Raw genomic sequence first — 22935 nt, forward strand, 5'->3', positions numbered from 1 at the left:
TATTAGGTGGTGCTACAGCTATGAAGTCTCCATATCAAACTGCCAATACTGCCTGAATGAAACTCTTTACATGTCATTTCATGAGGGAATGGCCTACAAACTGACCTTGACATTTGACACAGAGATGACATATGTTTGTTTGTTGTTTAACACTGCACTCAGCAATATTTCAGTGGTCTGTAAATAATCAAGCCTGGACCGGACAATCCAGAGGATGACATCATGAGCATCCATCCACGTAATTGGGATACGATGACATGTATGAACGAAGCCAGCGACCCTGCCACCCAATCCCCTACAAGTATAGTCGCCTATTACAGTAAACCGGAGACCTATTCCAACCCAGTTCTCCACAGGACGAGTATATAGGCAGTATATCAGGTATGACGTCTCCAACATCTGTCATATTATAAAGCATGTGGTTGAGAAAACAAACTGTGCCAAAGGAGGCATCGGAGCTCAAATTCAACCAAACTCATTAAAGGGGGAATTTTTTAAGAATAAAGATAAAAAACAATGACAATAAATGCAAACTTTAAATAATTAACCATTTTTTTATTCAAATGTTTATTATTTGATGATATCAAACCCTCTCAAGCATACTATACAGATGAGATGACACATATGAATCATGAAACAAGACTTGATAAACATGATAAATAGAAACAAAATTATAACATGACGAACTTAAAAGGTGGGAAAACAAGTTTCAACATAGTAGGAGGTGGGAAAGCAAGTTTTAACATAGTAGAAGGTGGTAAAGCAAGTTCCAACATAGGAGTGGCTAGTAGATTATTTATTACCAGGTGTTAAGAAACTGAATATCCTGAGCATCAAGTGGTTGAGTAATGGTCTTTTATTTAAATGTAAAATGTTTTGAAGTTTCCAAAGTTCAATTTTTAAATCATAGAATCCAAATAAACATCTTCATTTCCTTATGACTGAGAAGCATGTGTGTCATTTTATATATCATAAATATACATGTACAAATATATCAAAGAGATCTACATTTCTCAAGAGTTAAGGCCATCGATATTCCTCACTCATCTGACATGACAGTCAGTTATCCTCATCAAATCCATGACATGAAGAAACAAAGATTATGGGACAAGCATGTTTTGGAGGGTGACTTCATGGACAGATCAGTTTAACTTGGGGTCACTCGTTCCATCACTTGTTCCTAGTGATTGAAACAGTGGACATGTTGCATATTGTCACCAAAAAATGCAAAGTGATGCACATTGAATGTTTCTGTTCAGAAAGACAACTACAATATAGGAATGATGAAGTAATGAGATTGTTCAACAGGAACACGTTCAAAGGTCTATGCTGCGTATTGTCATGAAGTTGACATCATTTGGCTACATACAGGATTTAATATAAAAAAAGCAAGTGTTAACTTATCTTTGGCTTCAACTTGCACAACTTTGAAAACCTTATACTTTAGGAAATTGTTTTTTCAAATGTTTTAGTAGATCAAAAGCTACAATGTATTAAAAAAGACAATGATGATGAGGTTGCAGTGTGTAGTTAACCATGACGTAAGACCCTGTGTCATATCAGGCAGTGTTACATGATTGCAGAGTTGGTGTTGCCACTGAACCACATGCTTAATAAAGTCATTTGTGCTGTGTCCAACATAGGCTGGAAGGGAAACAACTCATCAAAGGACAATGAATTAACCCCCTTTGCATCATAACTACATTGCCTAGTGCATCACACTGAAACAGTCAGGCATGGTGAAAACAAGAGCAAAACTTTTACAGATCTAAACACTGGGAATTAAAAGATGTGTCTGTTAAACATGGAGGATAATCCGGACTGTTATGGAAGGGAGATAACCCAGAATACAGAACTAAAGGAGAGGAACAGGGCGCAAGAGTGAGGGAAATTAAATAGTAGAATTTACAAACTGTACATTTATACCAAGTGATAACAACACCCGCACATTCACACCCACGCAAACTGATACATACAGACACACACCCATATACACAACAGAATTAATTTTCATCCAAATAACTTGCATGCTTAGGAACAAGCACAAGTGGCGGGGATACACTGTACACATCTGTGGCACCATCTGTACCAACTTACTGTAGACCAAACGACCTCGCAATTTACAGCTTCAGTTGCTCAATGGCCACCATCTCTGTACAATAAAACTTTTTTTGTTCAATTTTTAAAGATTGATTCACATAAAAGTACATAAAATGTATACAAACTCGGAATAGGATTTTTTACATTCTGATATTTTTTACACGGGAAGGGCAAGAACCTTTATCGTAACATGAATCAACCCTTTGAGCAACACACACCATGGCTTAGTCAGGTATAAAAATTCTTCGTGTTTTCATCTTTTGAAGTGGTCAAGTTTGGTCTCATTATGGTTGTACAATGCTACTGGGTTCCCATCCACCATCAACTCTAGGCTGAGCAGCCACACCAGCTAACAGGGGAAACTACAGCCTGCCTCCAAACAAGTCTCAATCTCTGGTACTCACACCAGCACCTACAACTATTTACAGCATATTATTGAAATCGGAATTATGAAACGAAAACAACTTAACAAACATGGATAAATTAATGGATTGTATGTTTATAAGCACTTGGATTATTGCACCATGTGAATCAGGAAATTGTCAGTGTGGCTGCTCAACCTTACGGCATGATGGCACTGACACAAGCTCCATCTTTGCCTTTCTCCACTGACTAAACTATCACCACCAGCACACTTGGACTATGATCACAACCCAGTATTATCAGGACTAGTCCAGCTTTAGGAACTCTTGCAAAGCTCGTACTTGGCATTGCATCCCTCAGCTTAACCATAGTGCCAGATGCATTAAAGAACACCTCAAAACCAAAGCCACATAGCAGAACATGTGTTCACTTGAAAAAACACTAGAGACATTTCCTGGAGCTTCTTGGCCCCCTGCACAAATTTTGAATTTGAAGAATTTTGTATTTGAGTGTGTAACAGTGAGTGTAATAGTTGCAGTCCTGCATAGAAGACTAACATCAGGATTCTTCATTTCCAGAATCATCATCATCATCTTCATACATTTCCTCTTCATCGTCCATATCATCTACATAATCATCATCGTAGAAGTCTACATCGACAGCATTGTCGGTGGCCGGCTTGGCTGTAACACAGTATTCCTGCAGCGTGGTGGGCACACGCACACTGTCACGCTCTGCATCCTCCCGAGTTGCTGTCACTTGTTTTCTATTCAACAAGGAATACAAAAGTTAACGTGAATCATTTATATTTCATGTGCATGATTTTATCAACAAAAGTTTACTTTGAAGTTTTAAAGATAGTTTATCCTGAATCATATTCAGAGTATATCTGGGGTGCATGTAAATTTGTATCGAGTCAAAAGATGTTGGACACAAGGTGAAAATAGTCACAAACCTCACCTGAATTTTTATCCAATATTCCCAACATAAGATCATAGAGATCATGACACAATAGTAAACAAGATATGCAAAAATATAAGTAACAGATATTTTCAAACAACAGAACACCAGAAATATATCTGAAAGATACATGCAGGGAATGGCTGAAATATGGACGAAGATGACAAATTCAATATGACAGTACTCAAGAATGATTGTTTTGATCACTTATACTATCATACTATTCCCTGGGCAATATTCAACCAATCGAATCTTAGTACTACACCTTTCGTCCTTGTTAATGTATGGGACATAAAATAGCCATATTGCTTTGTGAAATGAGGGTTGGATTATTGTCTTACATAAAGCTAGTATATACCCGAAATTGATCCCTTTCCATGTTTTCAGGTCATTCAAATAACTTGACTTTGGTGATGGAGTACGGCCTGCTTCAACAAGTATTATTCATATCAATCAATTTCATCAATTGTTGGTAGGAATGGCATAAACTTTTATTTTTGATTATTTTCTGACCAGGTTAGTTTGTTTTTACCTGTTGAGTGGAATATGTTGCAAGTTTGACAATAGATACTGACATGGTTTGAAGTATTTGTTTGTTGTTAAGTACGCTCAGCAATACTGAATCTACATGATAAGGTCTGCAAAAAAATGAGCCTAGACCAAAAATTCCAATGAATGAAATGAGGTATCAGGTAATATGACATGCAATCAACCAAGACACCAGGTCTGATCACCCAGTTGCATCTTACGTCATCCTGTTCAGGTAACATGACATGCAATCAACCAAGACACCAGGTCTGATCACCCAATCCATTACGTTGCATCTTACGTCATCCTGTTCAGGTAATATGACATGCAATCAAGCAAGACACCAGGTCTGATCACCCAATCCATTAAGTTGCATCTTACGTCATCCTGTTCAGGTAATATGACATGCAATCAACCAAGACACCAGGTCTGATCACCCAATCCATTACGTTGCATCTTACGTCATCCTGTTCAGGTAACATGACATGCAATCAACCAAGACACCAGGTCTGATCACCCAGTTGCATCTTACGTCATCCTGTTCAGGTAACATGACATGCAATCAACCAAGACACCAGGTCTGATCACCCAGTTGCATCTTACGTCATCCTGTTCAGGTAACATGACATGCAATCAACCAAGACACCAGGTCTGATCACCCAATCCATTAAGTTGCATCTTACGTCACCCTGCTCAGGTAACATGACATTCAATCAACCAAGACACCAGGTCTGATCACCCAGTTGCATCTTACGTCATCCTGCTCAGGTAACATGACATTCAATCAACCAAGACACCAGGTCTGATCACCCAGTTGCATCTTACGTCATCCTGCTCAGGTAACATGACATTCAATCAACCAAGACACCAGGTCTGATCACCCAGTTGCATCTTACGTCATCCTGCTCAGGTAATATGACATGCAATCAACCAAGACACCAGGTCTGATCACCCAATCCATTAAGTTGCATCTTACGTCACCCTGCTCAGGTAACATGACATGCAATCAACCAAGACACCAGGTCTGATCACCCAGTTGCATCTTACGTCATCCTGTTCAGGTAACATGACATGCAATCAACCAAGACACCAGGTCTGATCACCCAGTTGCATCTTACGTCATCCTGCTCAGGTAACATGACATGCAATCAACCAAGACACCAGGTCTGATCACCCAGTTGCATCTTACGTCATCCTGTTCAGGTAATATGACATGCAATCAACCAAGACACCAGGTCTGATCACCCAGTTGCATCTTACGTCATCCTGCTCAGGTAACATGACATTCAATCAACCAAGACACCAGGTCTGATCACCCAGTTGCATCTTACTTCATCCTGCTCAGGTAACATGACATGCAATCAACCAAGACACCAGGTCTGATCACCCAGTTGCATCTTACGTCATCCTGTTCAGGTAATATGACATGCAATCAACCAAGACACCAGGTCTGATCACCCAATCCATTACGTTGCATCTTACGTCATCCTGCTCAGGTAATATGACATGCAATCAACCAAGACACCAGGTCTGATCACCCAGTTGCATCTTACGTCATCCTGCTCAGGTAACATGACATGCAATCAACCAAGACACCAGGTCTGATCACCCAATCCATTTAGTTGCATCTTACGTCATCCTGCTCAGGTAATATGACATGCAATCAACCAAGACACCAGGTCTGATCACCCAGTTGCATCTTACGTCATCCTGTTCAGGTAACATGACATGCAATCAACCAAGACACCAGGTCTGATCACCAAATCCATTAAGTTGCATCTTACGTCAAGTTACAAGCAGCACTGGTTGCTGCAGAATCACAAGGACTACAGCAAAGTAATTATTCCAAGCAAATGTTGCTGTCTTGCAGGGAACAGAAGTTTTACAATTATATGTATTGTTTCTATACATTTAAAAAACTGAGAAATGTACGGAAATGTATGAGAGATGTATATGTTCCTTGTTTCATCCATGATCGATCATTCATTGCTTTAATGAATCAATCACAAGTCTTGAAATGTTCACCAACCAAGCATATACACCCTCAACACATCTCGGTTGTAAACAGGGAATTTAACATGGACAAATGATAATCAGCACTGAGTCAGTTTTTAGTATCACACAGATATTGATCAGATTAACTGTAGTCATCAGGCAGAATGTATAATACTTTAAAGACACTTCAATGTGGAGTCAGACCACCTGGTCCGAATCCCCTATGACTACTTGTGTGTCAAGCCTATTTCTGGTGTGCCCCTGCTGGAAATTTCAAAGTCTGTTGTCATTTTTGTTTTCATTTTGTAGTTTATCGGAAGTGTTTTGGGCTAGTAAAATATGATGAGGGCTTGCAACATTTATTGTGAACTTTGGAAACAAATTCCTACACGGGATGATACCACATCACGCCAACTCACCTGATGATGTTCTCGTATTCCTTGTCCTTGCCTTTGGACTCCCTCCATTTCCTGAACATGACGGAGGCATCGACGTTGGCAGGAGAGAAGGTGTTGGGCTCGTTCAACAGGGATATGATGCTCAGCAGAACAGTTCTAAAATGCAGGAAATGTCATATAGTCAAGGCCGTAAGACCTGCAAACCAATGTAAAGTATATTAATTACTAGTAACCCAATCTCACTAAAATCAGATCTTAGTGCTCGCAACCACTGCATAAAGACTGGACATTGCACTACTAGGGTTGGCATATTGGCACATGAATCATATTGCAATGCATCTCAATATGGAGAACTGTATAGTGACATAATTTGCAATACGTATTGGGGTAATTCTTCTGTGAGTGTATCCTACAATATTGATATGCAAGGGTTGCATTATGATGCGTGTATTGCTGACAGCCGTATTGCAATATACCAGTACACCAGTTATATTGCACACACCTACCCATTACAGGGCACATCATAACCTTTTGCCAACTCTAACCAACCAAAGAAATGACAAACAAGAAGTCAATATTATCCAGACAACAGTTTTCTTGAGCCTTACGGCACTAGTTTCAAACTGGCAACTTCTATTCCAGACTATGAAATAGAATAAAATTGAAACTAACTAAAGAAATTTCAAGATTCTAAATGATGGCCTGATATTGTCTAGCAGTTATTCCAATGGGCTATGGAAAGTCTTTTGTTTCAAATGTTTGCTCTATTGAAATGGAAGATAGGTGGCAATTTTGATGGGATAATGGAATGTCCGAAGCGTAAGATCTTTGTTTAGTGGCAGCGAGAACTAAGATCTGATTTTACTAAGATTGTTTGTAACCAAGACTATTTTCTTGAACTTGTTGATCAAACTAAGATATATCCCACTTAGATCTGTCATGTACTTTAAGCAAACTATCAGAAGGTATGGGTTTTCCTACACAAAAAAATCTAAAAAAGAAAAGTAAAACTCTTTTCTAAAGCTCTAGGACAAGTTAATACGAGTTGCATCACAAATTCTCTGAGCTCCATGTACGCACGGTGTAACATTGCTGTACCTTCATGTAGATGGGTTTATTATATATAATTATGGAAGACTGTCTAAAATAGGATTTTCTTTGCCTTATGCATCTCATTTTACTTTGAACGTCTTTCATTGGCTGAAAGTCACGAATTTGCAAACATAGGACATGTAGTCATAGTTGTGATGATACCCAAGATGTTTCTGCTTCAAATATTCCAGCTATATGACGGCAGTCTGTAAATAATCGAGTCTGGACCAGACAATCCAGTGATTTACATCATACGCATTAGGGCTAGCAATAAATATAGATTATACATATCAAAATCGCTAACTCAATGCCCTAGTGAGCATTTATCCACACAATTGGGATATGATGACATGCATCAACCAAGGCAGCGAGTCTGACCACCCGATCCCGTTAGTCGCCCCTTATGACAAGCACAGTCACCTGATACAGCAGGCAATGGTTGCTGAAGACCTGTTCTACCTGGAATCTTCACTGGTCAAGCAACAATGCAAGTTGTCAGGGTATGTTTTATGCGCCAAACTGACCACGCCATCCATTAAGTTGCCTCTACATGGTACTTGGGACTAATTCTAATATGGAGTTGCCCAGGTTGATGTGTGAACGTGTGATGATCTATTTATACTACCTGACAGTCTGTGTGGGATTCCATCTTTCTGACGGAAGCTCTCCACTTTGAGGATCATCTACTGGGGGATGCAGGATGGAGATACACACATCACCGTTCTGGTCACATGAAACAGAAGACACACTACTTACTCACCACTCAACAGACTTAAAACATGTCTTACCCTTTTCGCGAACACCTGGGGTCATCACTGATTTTCAGTGGCCCATTCATACAAATTCCACGGCTATTTTTCCCTTTACGCCAAATGGAATCCGTTTCATCCGAAAATCTAGGATGGTTATTCTCTTCCATTGACAATTTATATTCACTGCCAGTCTTGAGGCCTAGTGCACATCTGATTTCACTAATTCTCAGAATGTGCAGCTCCTGCACCCAGATTTCGATAACAAATAAGCAGAATGAAATATTATGAGATTGTTGTTAATAAATGTATTTGATCAAAGTTAGCATTATCGTCAAAGAACACTATGAACAGTCACTTACTATGTAATAAAAGGATTTTGAGAATTCTTCCAGCACAACTGTACAGCAAATCAAAGAAGTGAACACTTGTTAAGAAGTACCCAACAAATGTTACTTGTCTTTGATAACAAGCATCAGTAGTTATTTAATAACCATCAGCAATATTTGGTTGTCTTAAAATAGTGATTTCAGAGGCTGTTCAATGTATCAGATTCAGAATAAATATCTAACAAGAGCTAGTCCAAGTACAGGATGTAGTCAGCATATATGCTTTCAGACTGTTGGGTTCATAATTTAAAGGGCAATCATGCTTTTGTAGTACTCGCTTTTAAAAAGCTCTTTAAAAAAATTGTAATTCTTGAACTCTTCAAAAGAATCCTCCTCTTATTTTAGAAATAGGAGACATAAGTTTACTCATGGCTTTCTCACTTTCCTGGGCAATATAGAAATGAGGACATTGAGACAGCAACACCACATTACTGTGTGGTGAACATGTTGAGGCAGACAGAGACAGCAACACCACATTACTGTCTGGTGAACATGTCGAGGCAGACAGATACAGCAACACCACATTACTGTCTGGTGAACATGTCGAGGCAGACAGAGACAGCAACACCACATTACTGTCTGGTGAACATGTCGAGGCAGACAGATACAGCAACACCACATTACTGTCTGGTGAACATGTCGAGGCAGACAGATACAGCAACACCACATTACTGTCTGGTGAACATGTCGAGGCAGACATTGAGACAGCAACACCACATTACTGTCTGGTGAACATGTTGAGGCAGACAGATACAGCAACACCACATTACTGTCTGGTGAACATGTCGAGGCTGACATTGAGACAGCAACACCACATTACTGTCTGGTGAACATGTTGAGGCAGACAGATACAGCAACACCACATTACTGTCTGGTGAACATGTCGAGGCTGACATTGAGACAGCAACATCACATTACTGTCCGGTGAACATGTTGAGGCAGACATTGAGACAGCAACATCACATTACTGTCTGGTGAACATGTTGAGGCAGACATTGAGACAGCAACACCACATTACTGTCTGGTGAACATGTTGAGGCAGACATTGAGACAGCAACACCACATTACTGTCTGGTGAACATGTCGAGGCAGACAGATACAGCAACACCACATTACTGTCTGGTGAACATGTCGAGGCAGACATTGAAACAGCAACACCACATTACTGTCGGGTGAACATGTCGAGGCAGACAGATACAGCAACACCACATTACTGTCTGGTGAACATGTTGAGGCAGACATTGAGACAGCAACATCACATTACTGTCTGGTGAACATGTCGAGGCAGACATTGAGACAGCAACACCACATTACTGTCTGGTGAACATGTTGAGGCAGACATTGAGACAGCAACACCACATTACTGTCTGGTGAACATGTCGAGGCAGACAGATACAGCAACACCACATTACTGTCTGGTGAACATGTCGAGTCAGACATTGAGACAGCAACACCACATTACTGTCGGGTGAACATGTCGAGGCAGACAGATACAGCAACACCACATTACTGTCTGGTGAACATGTCGAGGCAGACATTGAGACAGCAACATCACATTACTGTCTGGTGAACATGTTGAGGCAGACATTGAGACAGCAACATCACATTACTGTCTGGTGAACATGTTGAGGCAGACATTGAGACAGCAACACCACATTACTGTCTGGTGAACATGTCGAGGCAGACATTGAGACAGCAACACCACATTACTGTCTGGTGAACATGTTGAGGCAGACAGATACAGCAACACCACATTACTGTCGGGTGAACATGTCGAGGCAGACATTGAGACAGCAACACCACATTACAGTCTGGTGAACATGTCGAGGCAGACATTGAGACAGCAACAACACATTACTGTCTGGTGAACATGTCGAGGCACACATTGAGACAGCAACACCACATTACTGTCTGGTGAACATGTCGAGGCACACATTGAGACAGCAACACCACATTACTGTCTGGTGAACATGTCGAGGCAGACAGATACAGCAACACCACATTACTGTCGGGTGAACATGTCGAGGCAGACATTGAGACAGCAACACCACATTACAGTCTGGTGAACATGTCGAGGCAGACATTAAGACAGCAACACCACATTACTGTCTGGTGAACATGTCGAGGCAGACATTGAGACAGCAACACCACATTACTGTCTGGTGAACATGTTGAGGCAGACATTGAGACAGCAACACCACATTACTGTCTGGTGAACATGTCGAGGCACACATTGAGACAGCAACACCACATTACTGTCTGGTGAACATGTCGAGGCAGACATTGAGACAGCAACACCACATTACTGTCTGGTGAACATGTTGAGGCAGACATTAAGACAGCAACAACTCATTACTGTCTGGTGAACATGTCGAGGCAGACACTGAGACAGCAACAACACATTACTGAAACCATACTGCCTAGTCATCTTTACTTGCTTGACCCCTTGTAATAAGCTATAATTTCTTATCAAACTTGTCCCCAGATTAACAAACTTGGGATGATTATTGCAAATCAAATTGTGTTGCAACAAAACTATAGGAAGTTGAACTGTTTGGGCTCCTTATCAAAGTAATTAGGCTAAGGCTTGCTGATCTTCAGCTACATGAATGGAAGTCTGTGATTCGTTCATTGCAATTGACTGCCTTCAGCTTCAATTGCTGTCCTTGGATGCAGGTTCTTTAGAAGAAAGGTGACACCTTGTTTCCCTCATCTGAGAGGAAAATCAGGGGCATGAAAGGGATGTAGCTTACTTAAAAACAACACACTTACCATTTCTGAATTAACTAGCTCAGTAAGTGGAACACAATGACATAAGTGTACAAGATGCTTTTGTAGGTGATGTTTCTGGGCTTATATCATCAAAATTGGCATAGATGCGTCAATTTCACGTTCAACCGTGAACACAATTACATGAATTCAACCAGTCAAAAGCTTTTCTCTCTCCATTCAACTTACCTCATACACATTGGGATGCCACATCTTAGATATAAACCGGACACTTGGAGGTGAATATGGATAGTCTTGTGGAAACTTCATGTGAGCCTGTAACAAGTACAATATTCAAAGCCATATGGTTTATACTGTAACATGTGCTTCATTCATGATCATACTACCATGAAGCCACAAACACAATCACCGTGGTCATCAGCGACTCTGTATGTATGCTGACATACAGTATCACCTGCTCATACATTCTTCCTTTCAGATAATCAAGTTATAAATCATTTATCAATCATTTATTAACATAATTAATTTGAAGCTGTTGCCTCATCAAAATATCCTTTGAATAATAAATTAATTTCTTGACTGAGTAATCGATTATGTTTATCCGGGGATTTAACTGGGACATCCAACTCGCCCTTGGCAAGGTATTTTAACAGGTGTTTATCAATATTGCTGGTCATGGCAGCTGCACATTTTGTTACATTATAGTATTCTGACAGCTTAAGTTGAATACATGTATTTTGGAAGTCTTCGCCGTTTTTTTTCAGGTGTTTTTTTTACAAATATAACTATTATATTTAAAGGGACATTATTTCTTTTCAGGAAACCAAGAAGTATAATCTCCTCGTTTAGAATGATTTTCAATTCTGTTTTCTCAAGAAGTCAACTTTCCAAGTATGCCCCAAGGCAATAAATTTGTCTCCATTCCCCCAAAATATGTGGTATAGTTTCAAATTCTAATTTACAAAAATCACCTGTTTCACTGTTGACATAGATCTCATTGGTCCTAACTACATAAATACGTACTGGGAGATTTTCAATTGCCATTTGGGAATTTTCACATTTACTGCAGACTTGGGGTCTTGGAGCAGGCCGAAATAAATCCCTGTTATCAATTAGTAATTATCAAAAAGCAAACCATTTTGATAAGTGATGGAAACTTACTTGCTCCACATCTCATCATAACTGTCATTTGTGAAACTCATTTCCATTGCAAGTCAATATTAAAAAGATGTCACTTAAGTATTGATGCAGTAATATTCTTGTGTCCATGAAAGGATGTACAATAACTCATGATCTCTGATATTTATATTCTGTGAGCAGGATGAAGATCCTAAAAAACAAAGCCAAGATTTTCTCAAGGTTTGAGACCATTTATTTCAGTATTTACCTTTCTGATCAGAAAAAAATTTGTTCTAGTTATCATGACTATGAAATTATTTATGTCCAATTCTGGCAGAGTAAAAGTACTTACTACGCTCACTTAGATTAAGCTAATTAAAATTATATTCTACTAAAAGTCTACTGAATTTTAAGCAGAAAAGAAAGGTTTGAGCTAGTAGATTCAAATATTTTGACACAGACTGCCAAAGTGTATCTTAGACTTCACAGAATTGGTTAAATACAAACGTTTGAACTTCATGTACATGAAGTATCTGCTACTGGTATTTATGTTATGCATGTAACAATCAACAACAATATTGCCTAAAAGTTCTTTACGTGTCACTCTGAAGAATCATGCCCCAAAAATTATCTTTATTAACAGTTCAACAAATTGTTCTTCAATACATCGATCATTATCAACAACAAAAAGTTGAAATACTGATGAACTAACATGAATATGCCAAGTTTCTTCATGTTACTGTAATTCATGCAATTATTGCCTTTTGAGATCAACTGTTCAATGACCCAATGTTCCTTTAACTAATGTATGTTTTCACAGTACAAGACTTTGAATAGTGCATGTCTTGAAGGATACACAGACCTGTGCTGACCTGGCTGTATTGATGACTGACCTCTACATGACCCCATGAACTATCCACAAAATCAGTTAATCAATGCTGACGTCCAACTGGTATGTGTTCAGATACAGGGGAATGGAAAAGGAATGTTACACATACACTATTATATCAATATTTAACTAATTACCAATCATGGTCATATAGGCATCATGTTCATTCAAACTATACATCTGTAACATAATCATGCCAAAGAGTGAGACAACAGTGAGAAAACCTCAGTTCAAAAGATCAATTAATCACAAGTGACGTTTTGGGGGTAATATATGCTTAATGAAGTCCAAAATATACAATAATAACAACACAAAATTATGATAATGAATATCAGATAGAAATAAATCTGAAGTGCTGCTACTTGTCACATTATTTGACGAAACTATTTTGACCAAGTTTCCAAAGAAATCAGTTCTGGGTAGGACGTTTTTCATTCTGAGATATATTAGAAGAATGTAACTGGTTATGTTTTGACTACTTGATACAGATGGTAACCAACAAAGGAAAACCTTCATTTCTTCAACTACATTTGTCTTAGATTACCATCTGCATGGGGGCATTTTGCAATTTAAACTAATGCCTACAACGTGATACCATATCATTGAACAACTAAATTGCACATTGCAGCTAAAAAGTTAGCTCCACAGCCAAGAAAAATGCAAACGGAAGTGGTGTGTCTCGTGTTAGTCAGATGTAAACAAACAATGGCCAATAACAGAGCGACTATGAAAACAAAGACTGGCCTTGCAATCGACAAATTATAGGAATTAATTAGGACGAAAATAACACACACAAAGATATATTAGAACATTTTCTAACAACCTTAAAATATCCCCCCTCGTACAGAGTGCCAGGGGGTCCAAATATTGCCACTTCCCACTCGAACAAGTTGTCATCGTCAATGAGTTTTACTCGAAATCCTTCCACAGGCTCTTCCTGTATTTTCTTCAGTTCGAGTTGTAAAGCCTTCACAGCACTGCCGGCTGGGCTCTGCGCCATCATCTGTTCTCCAACTTCTATCGGAAATTCGTAACAACAAAAGAACTGGAGAAACTAAATTGAAAGTGAAAATGAAAGAGAAAAGTCTTCTTTGTACTATCTGCGCAGCTAAATATGGCGATATGATTATGACGTCACGGGTGAGCAGGGCATTTGGCATGTCGTAAAAAATAAACATATTTCTAATACTATATGTATTGGGGGATTATCTAACCGTTTTTGTTTACAATCAATCATTTTCTACCTTCTCACTAGAAAAAAGGCTGTAACTTAGCTTAATTCATATTTTGAGGATAGGTCGTGACGCCTATTCACATGCTACTATCTGCACGTCTAGTTACAGGGTGATTTGCCGTAACGATGTTCACTAAGGGAGTGAATTTGAAGTAAACTCCATTTATTACAGCGAAGTTCTAGACGAGTGTTCTAGACATTAAACATCTAAAGTAATTCATAAAGTATATCAGTTTAAATATAATCGCTTGATCGAAAGAAAAACAACAGCAAATGAAGCAAACTACCAAACTGACTGAAGCGCCACATAAATATACATACCATGAATGTCGACAAAATGACATAAATGATCTCCATGTACACGCACACACTCCTTGATTATTGAGACATGTTTTCAAAATTATGTGTCATTTGTGGTATTGAAAACAGCTTTTAGCAGGTTGTTTTTACTAGACATATAAACATGCTTGGTCACACTCAGAAACACATTCACACGGAAAAAAACAACCTAATCCAACTAATAGAAAGAATGTCTAGTTGATACACAGCTGAAAGTGGTGTGCCCAAAATAAATAAATATAATAATTACAACATTATAAAAGTTTGACACTGTGGGCAGGTAAATACTTCTCAGTCACCAATACTGCGTCATAATAGCCGGCGATAAATAAAATAATATTAAATCTGTTCACAGCTCACCAGGACATTGATTATACTCTGCTGAAATCTTACTTCACCATTTATACCTACATGTAGTTATAATAGGAGTATGCGTATAGCCTTCGCGGCAGTGTGCATGGTCACGCCACACACTCCTGGATTAAAAAGACATTCTTTCCAAATTATGTCATGTCTTTTGTCTCATTTGAACACACATGATGATATTTAAAACAACAATTCAAACAATGTTTTCATTTGAATAATTAGGTGTTTATTTTTTATCCCATATTTGTATTTCCGAATTGTTGATGTGAGCTGCTTGGTATTCTCTCAAGACGTTTATGCCATACAGTGTTCAATGATCAGCTTCAGCCATCTTCCAAGGATTGCACTCATTACCCTTGCATAATGTCAGAAAATGTTACGCTTTATGAAAGTTAGAACTTAGAAACTTAATATCGATTGAAAAAAATGTGTTGAAAAATTACGTTTTCCACATACATTAATTACCTGACTGCATAAAGTGCACTGTTAACTGCGATCATATGTCATACAAGAGTGAGGCGGTCCGCTTTGAACATTATTTAAAGTTATATTGTCTAATGTGGTGGAGACGCTTAAAAAAGGTTGTTTCTTTTCAAGAGTACTTCAGTTATTGTACGTACGTACATATATCTATCGTTAATGTTCTTTTGACGGGGATGGGTTGACTTGCTTCAATCAGAGTCGTGTTATTGTGATTTGAAACCTCTGATTTGACGAATCAGAAAAGAGCAACCTCAGAATGTATTTTGGAATGAAACAATATATATTATTGATATTGTAACCCCGGCAAATGAATGTTGATTTTATATAGCTCAAAGTGTTAATATAATAGCCCCAGCTACAAACAACATTTGTGTTCTTACAATAGGCTGAAACTTGCAAAGATTTCACGTAGAGTTTTACTATTTTAGGTAGGGTCAACATTGTGGACGTTTTTATATGTATGTTATTACTCAACTGCATGAGAACGAATATCGAGGGTATTGGTAATGTGTTGACCGAGTTTTAGGCCCTGGTGCAAAAACGACAGTATTTCACCACAAGGAGCTCTTGGTTGGAGATAGAACAGTTTCCATTAAATTAACATGTAAATAATCCATGAATTTACATTCAGCAAACAAACACACCAACATACATACAAAATATACAATGAAAATATAATATTAAATGAAGATTCCAGATGCTGATGCATTCAGAACACACCAAGGATGAGGAAGTAATATATGTTGGACATTATATTTTCTATTAAATATTTTATGGAGACAGAATCCAGTCTAGGCTGGAGTGTGAGTTGATATAACCAGTTTTGTTCGCGTGTGATTGGTCTTTACAGAATGTGAGGCTTTCGGGCGTTTGAAAAGCCATTACGTAAGCGTTAGGATCTTATTGTTACGTCACAACGTTCCTTTGATTCTGACTTTCAGCCATTGTGACGTAACAAAGCTGACGTCATGCCGCCCCAATGTCAAGGACAAACACTGGTTTCTGAACGTTTTGACCTGTACTAGGCCGCGATTATAGATTATAAACTTAATTAATTTCACCTCAGATATAAAAGACAAAATCGACACTTACACAATGAAAAACGAAAACTCCCAGTACTTATTACAAGTGTATGGTAATGCCAGATTCAAACGAAGATTTGTATCATTGTTATTGTCGCAAACAATTCTGTACACAGGAATGTGTAAATTTACAAAAAAAAATAGATAATAATTAAAAACATATTGACCATGTATGACCCATGAAGGATTTGTTTTGACCAATGTGTTTGTGGTCGTATTGACGTGTAGTACTTTTGTCTATAGCCGATCTGAATGACACAGCAGAAGTTATCACGACATGTGCGTTACTACTTTCTGCCTGTGCTGACAAAAGACACCCTCGCCACAAACGACAAACGGCCTTAGCTATTGACATAACTGAATATCCATGTTGGTCGTGATATGACCCCCCCAAAAGTGTATTGCGTTTCAAGTGTGTTTCTATTTGTGGTTTTGAAAACGCCATTCAGTAGGTTGTTTTTTGCTAGACATAAACATACTTTGTCATATTCACAAACACATTCACATGAAAAAAACAACTAAACCAACTATTAGAAAGAATGTGTAGTCGACACACAGCTGAAAGTGGCACGCTCGAAATAAATATAAAAATCACAGCATTATAATATGTTTTTATTATACGTATGAGACAGTGGGCAGGTTAATATTTCATAGTCACCATTATTGCGTCCCACAAATAGCCGGCGATAAATAAAAAATATTAAATCTATTCACAGCTCACCCGGACATAGATTATACTCTGCTGTGATCGCGATCACTTCACCTTAATCCCCACTTATAATAGAAGTATTTGAATAGACTTTGCGGCAAAGTGAGTGAATTTATCGTATATCCTTAGTCAACGAAACATACTCAAAAGCAGAGGATTGGCACTTTCAGGATGTTTCATGGGGACAAAAAACCCTACGTTTCACGTCATTTCTCGGAACTGTTTCCAAATGCAGAGTAGTTTTACAGAAATTGCTACATGCATGTCGAGTGAGTATTTCCGGTGTAAGATGGCCGCATCGCTTTCTCAGGAAGAGGAGAAGGTTTGCTTATTGTTGTTTAATCGATATTTCTGTTGATATTTATTTGTTTTTGACGAAAGGATAATATAACATACACCGTTGGTAATTTATAAACGAAACTAAACAGAATATATGATTTGGATAATTAATGAGTGTCCGGTTGAAACGAATTTGTCGGCAGCTGTCACAATCATACTTAATTTTGCATTGAATTAATTTTATTCATGAATTATTTTAAGTAGTTGTGTTCAGCAGATATACACTGCCTATGTCTTTATGTAACTACACAGTAAATGTTTCTGCTAAATCTTTAAATGTGCGACAAGTGACCTAAAATACTGAATTCGGGAAAAAGTCGTAATCCAGAAATTCTAATGCATAGGAATTTACTTTATTTGAAGTCTATTACTTAACAGAGAATCATATCTTCTTTATATATAAACTAATTTCATGGATGATTTTAAGCTGTTGGGCTCATATATTATGATTCACGTATGATGCTATGGAAGTAGGAAGGGCACTATAAAAAACACACGTTTTTCCAGAACAGGCTGTGAGAAGTGTGATCCGTGGACTTCTATGGTATGTGGATCGTTTTCTCACTGTGATATCTTCAGTCATCATCAGTCATCATCAGTCCATCAGTTGACACAGAATCTAAAAATTCCCCAACAGTTTTGAAACCTCAAAACACAATAATTAATTAACATGTGATTATGCAGTAAAAACAAATACAAAATACACTGTAGTTCTGTTATGAATGTAATGGATCTGATTTTATTGGGATAATGTCTCACAAGGGTTGAAATGTTGGTGTACTCCAAAACAGTATTAAAAATGTCTGAAGATAGAAATGCAACTATTTTCAAGAAGACTTATATAATTCCCAAAGTTTATCTTTTATCATGTTTATTGGCCCAGCAGTATTTAGCGTCATAACACCATCCAATATTTAGGTCTCTCTCTTTTCGAAAGATGGCATTTGGAAAGTCAAAATAAATTCCCAAATTGAAATGATTCACCTAATTAGTAACTGCTAAGCCTAGTAGCCTAGCAATACAGACTATCAAGGAAATTCATTTGAACCTTTGCTAATTATGTGACTACTGTCATGTAATGTGGTTCAACATACAGGCAAATATTACCCTACAGTGCATTAATATTTAAGTTCGGTGTAATTTAGTTGCATTGCTGATATTGGCCACTAGTCATCAATGCATGCAGAGAAAATAAAGGAAGTGCAAATGTATGTGTTGTATGTAGTGAAGTACAATATTTGCATGATGTACTATGCTGTAATTTTGAACTTAAACTTTGATAAAAGTTTGCACTAAACCAATTTCCGAAATCGCACATTTTCTTCGAAATGTCTATAATTACACAACATTTTTCAACTTGATGACTCAGCCACTTCTGATACTTCCCTAATGTTTCCAGTAGCAGGAAATAATTTAAAATGTTTTCCGTCTTTCATTATTGGATAGTTAAGACAATGAATTTGGACTCATGATAAGGCCAGGGTATCTTCTCTTTGTTTGCCAGACCAGTTTGTCATGTAGGGATAGGTATGGGCCATGATGAAATGATTTACATAAACCTAGAAATGAATAACATTAAGAAGTGGATTGAGGACAGTACTTTATCGGGATATAACATGCAGTTGCAAGAACAAACAAGGGAAAGCTGGGCCAGGTGTCCTTGCAACTATTCCCTGTCCCCTGATGAAGTACAGGCTTATACAATGAAAACCAGCTGAGAGCGACTTAACTATGGAATATGTACACACTTTCAATAGAAACAGCCACACAAATTACAAACAAGACACAATCCCCAATAAAGTGTACATCATTCGTATTTTGTGTGGCTATTTCTATTGAAAGTGTGTACATATTCCATAGTTAAGTCGCTCTCAGCTGGTTGTCATTGGTAGGCCTGAAGTACTGTCATGAGTCCTCGATAGAGCACAGCCAAATTATCGAGTTCCATGTATTGCATATCACAGTATACAGTGACCAGTTCGAGCATTCATCATTGGTCCCATTCATCGATCCCGCATCAAACCAAAAGATGTTAAAAGATAGTACTTGTTGTTACCCTGCCTGGCACTCGGCATTAAGGGGATAAAACAAGGACTGGGCCCACTTGCTCAAAGGGATCTTAGCACTAGGACTATCTTAAGTCTATGTTAGAGTATGGGAGTTACGATTGTTGTTGCGCTAAGATCCCTTTCTACAAGTGGGCCCTGGTCAACTCAGAGTCATTTTACTGTGTCTGAGTGGCACATCCGTGTTAAATTTCAGCTTAATGTCTCAATGGCCTAGCACTATAAAACAGGCATAAGTCTGGACCAGTACAAGCAGCCACACACACATTGTTATATAAGTGAAATATCCTTGAACATGAAGCAAAACCCAATTTCACCTCACTTCTGAAACAAGTTTTTCCTTGTTTGTCCTGATAGGACTTCAATATGATGAATTATGTTATGTAAGTCACCCTGTACCCTAAGTCTTGTTTTAGTTTAAGAATTAGGGTTATGATATTTGTACAAAATCTTAACTTCTTCCTTAATCATTACATTGTGGGCGTACTAGAGTGACTTCTACAATAGGATGGACTGAAAATATGCTCCAAATGTCACAGTCTGCCATAAATCTACCATGGATCTGACTCACATGTGATCATGTTATTTTACTGGGTGCATTATTATTTTCATTGATCAAAATTAAGCAAAATCTTTAAAGAATAAAAGAGAGTGCCCAAATAAAATCACTGTACCCCAAACTCCCCAGGATCACCTTTTATTTCAAACACTGAAAGATGCTTCTAAAGTGGAAGTTCAAGGTTCATCACCAGTTTTGTGTTAGGTTTTTCATGTGGCCTAACAAATAATATAATAATCAGGATTTGGTTTCATTTCTCTTGTGTGTTCAGCTCAATGACTCATGGTTGGGTCAAGGTGAAGTTTAGTTATGATAATTGACTGAGCACGCTGTAGTGGTGTAAAGAACAATGGCTTCTGTATGTAATGCGCTGTCTCTGTGTTATGACGGGGATTCTTATCACCATTTCACAGAAGATACAGTCTTAAATGGTGAAGACCTGCGTGCGGTATGTAGTCTCACTTGATTTGTAGAGTTAACTATAGGGTGTTCCCAGGGTAACACTGGCTGACTATCTACCGAGGGTGTCCCTGGGGTAACACTGGCCAGGTTACCTACCGACAGTGTTCCTGGGGTAACACTGGCTGACTACCTACCGAGGGTGTTCCTGGGGTAACACTGGCTGACTACCTACCAAGGGTGTTCCTGGGGTAACACTGCCTGACTACCTACCAAGGGTGTTCCTGGGGTAACACTGCCTGACTACCTACCAAGGGTGTTCCTGGGGTAACACTGGCTGACTACCTACCAAGGGTGTTACTGGAGTAACACTGCCTGACTACCTACCGAGGGTGTTCCTGGGGTAACACTGGCTGACTACCTACCGAGGGTGTTCCTGGGGTAACACTGGCTGACTACCTACCAAGGGTGTTACTGGAGTAACACTGCCTGACTACCTACCGAGGGTGTTCCTGGGGTAACACTGGCTGACTACCTACCAAGGGTGTTACTGGAGTAACACTGCCTGACTACCTACCGAGGGTGTTCCTGGGGTAACACTGGCTGACTACCTACCGAGGGTGTTCCTGGGGTAACACTGGGTGACTACCTAACGAGGGTGTTCCCAGGGTAACACTGGCTGACTACCTACCGAGGGTGTTCCTGGGGTAACACAGGCTGACTACCTACCGAGGGTGTTCCTGGAGTAACACTGGCTGACTACCTACCGAGGGTGTTCCTGGGGTAACACTGTCAGACTACCTACCGAGGGTGTTCCTGGAGTAAAACTGGCTGACTACCTACCGAGGGTGTTCCCAGGGTAACACTGGCTGACTATCAACCGAGGGTGTTCCTGGGGTAACATTGTCAGACTACCTACCAAGGGTGTTCTTTGGGTAACACTGGCCAGGTTACCTACTGAGGGTGTTCCTGGGGTAACACTGGCTGACTACCTTCAGAGGGTGTTCCCGAGGCAACACTAGCCAGATTACATACAGAGGGGGTTCCCGAGATAACACTGACTGACTACCTTCAGAGGGTTTCCCTGGGGTAACTCTAGTCAGACTACATACAGAGGGTGTTCCCGAGATAACTCTAGTCAGACTACATACAGAGGGTGTTCCCGAGATAACACGTGTTGCCAGTGAAGTGACAAGTGTTGCCAGTGGAGATACATGGGTGTTGTCCCTGAAGTGATGTGTGTGTTTCTGTGCAGGTTGTGCAGCACTTCCTGGATGAGGTGAACAGACAGAGGGTCTTCAAGCAGCAGGGGCAGGTCACATGGAACGATGGCGTCAAGTTTCTTATGGCCAGAAAGTTTGACCTGAAAAGGGCCATCGATTTGTTCATCTCCCATGAGGTGGGTACAGCAGGATGTTGGCTGGTTTCACACAGCAGGGAGGGAGGGGTGGGATGTTTCCCTATCTCTTGGTTTCAGTCATGTCCTGACCCCGTGGTACACTCATGGTTGCAAGTTCCTTGTTATTTTCATTATAGTCAAACCTGCTTCCTTGGGTTGCATAAACGTAATGAGAGGATTAATGCTTCATTGTTGAAATTCATTGTGTCTATTTTTGTTTGTATGTTTGTTCCTTGAAAATTATTCACCAAAGTGTTGGATCCACCACTCATATCTTCATATACAGAGGACTGTTCTTATGGGAGAACTAGTAAGTACTAACCTTCAAGTCGCCAACACTATACATACTGAGGTGTTGGCGACTGGAGGGTTTTGTGAGAACCAGTAAGTGTGTATAGTGTTGGCAACTGGAGGGTTATGTGAGAACCGGTAAGTATGTATAGTGTTGGTGACTGGAGGGTTATGTGAGAACCAGTAAGTGTGTATAGTGTTGGCGACTGGAGGGTTATGTGAGAACCAGTAAGTATGTATAGTGTTGGCGACTGGAGGGTTATGTGAGAACCAGTAAGTGTGTATAGTGTTGGTGACTGGAGGGTTATGTGAGAACCAGTAAGTATGTATAGTGTTGGCGACTGGAGGGTTATGTGA

General features: G+C 39.2%; 2 protein-coding genes across 4 annotated transcripts in view; one reads left to right on the forward strand and one right to left on the reverse strand.

Annotated features, from left to right (window-relative positions):
* Positions 1-529: 529 nt before the first annotated feature.
* LOC124147080 (ubiquitin-conjugating enzyme E2 R2-like) lies at positions 530-14452 on the reverse strand. The gene is made up of 5 exons (XM_046517693.2): positions 14136-14452; positions 11533-11619; positions 8062-8159; positions 6366-6500; positions 530-3229 (listed from the first exon to the last, which is right to left on the reverse strand). The coding sequence occupies exons 1-5, from the start codon at positions 14313-14315 to the stop codon at positions 3022-3024; spliced, it is 708 nt and encodes a 235-aa protein (XP_046373649.1). The 5' UTR covers positions 14316-14452; the 3' UTR covers positions 530-3021.
* A 3316-nt stretch (positions 14453-17768) lies between these two features.
* Positions 17769-22935, forward strand: part of LOC124147079 (tyrosine-protein phosphatase non-receptor type 9-like) — a 33045-nt gene continuing 27878 nt past the window's right edge. Inside the window, exons 1-3 of one of the 3 annotated variants that reach the window (XM_046517689.2) lie at positions 17809-17847; positions 18372-18408; positions 22144-22287. In XM_046517689.2, coding sequence (XP_046373645.1) covers positions 18406-18408; positions 22144-22287 — 147 coding nt within the window. In that variant the 5' untranslated portion in view covers positions 17809-17847; positions 18372-18405. Of the gene's footprint in view, positions 17848-18371; positions 18409-20823; positions 20938-22143; positions 22288-22935 lie in introns of those variants that run through there. The other 2 variants (XM_046517688.2, XM_046517687.2) reach the window with 2 other exon arrangements.

The sequence above is a fragment of the Haliotis rufescens genome, unplaced genomic scaffold, assembly GCF_023055435.1.
Source record: "Haliotis rufescens isolate VD_foot unplaced genomic scaffold, xgHalRufe1.0.p SCAF_1, whole genome shotgun sequence".
NCBI classification, from domain to species: Eukaryota; Metazoa; Mollusca; class Gastropoda; order Lepetellida; family Haliotidae; genus Haliotis; species Haliotis rufescens.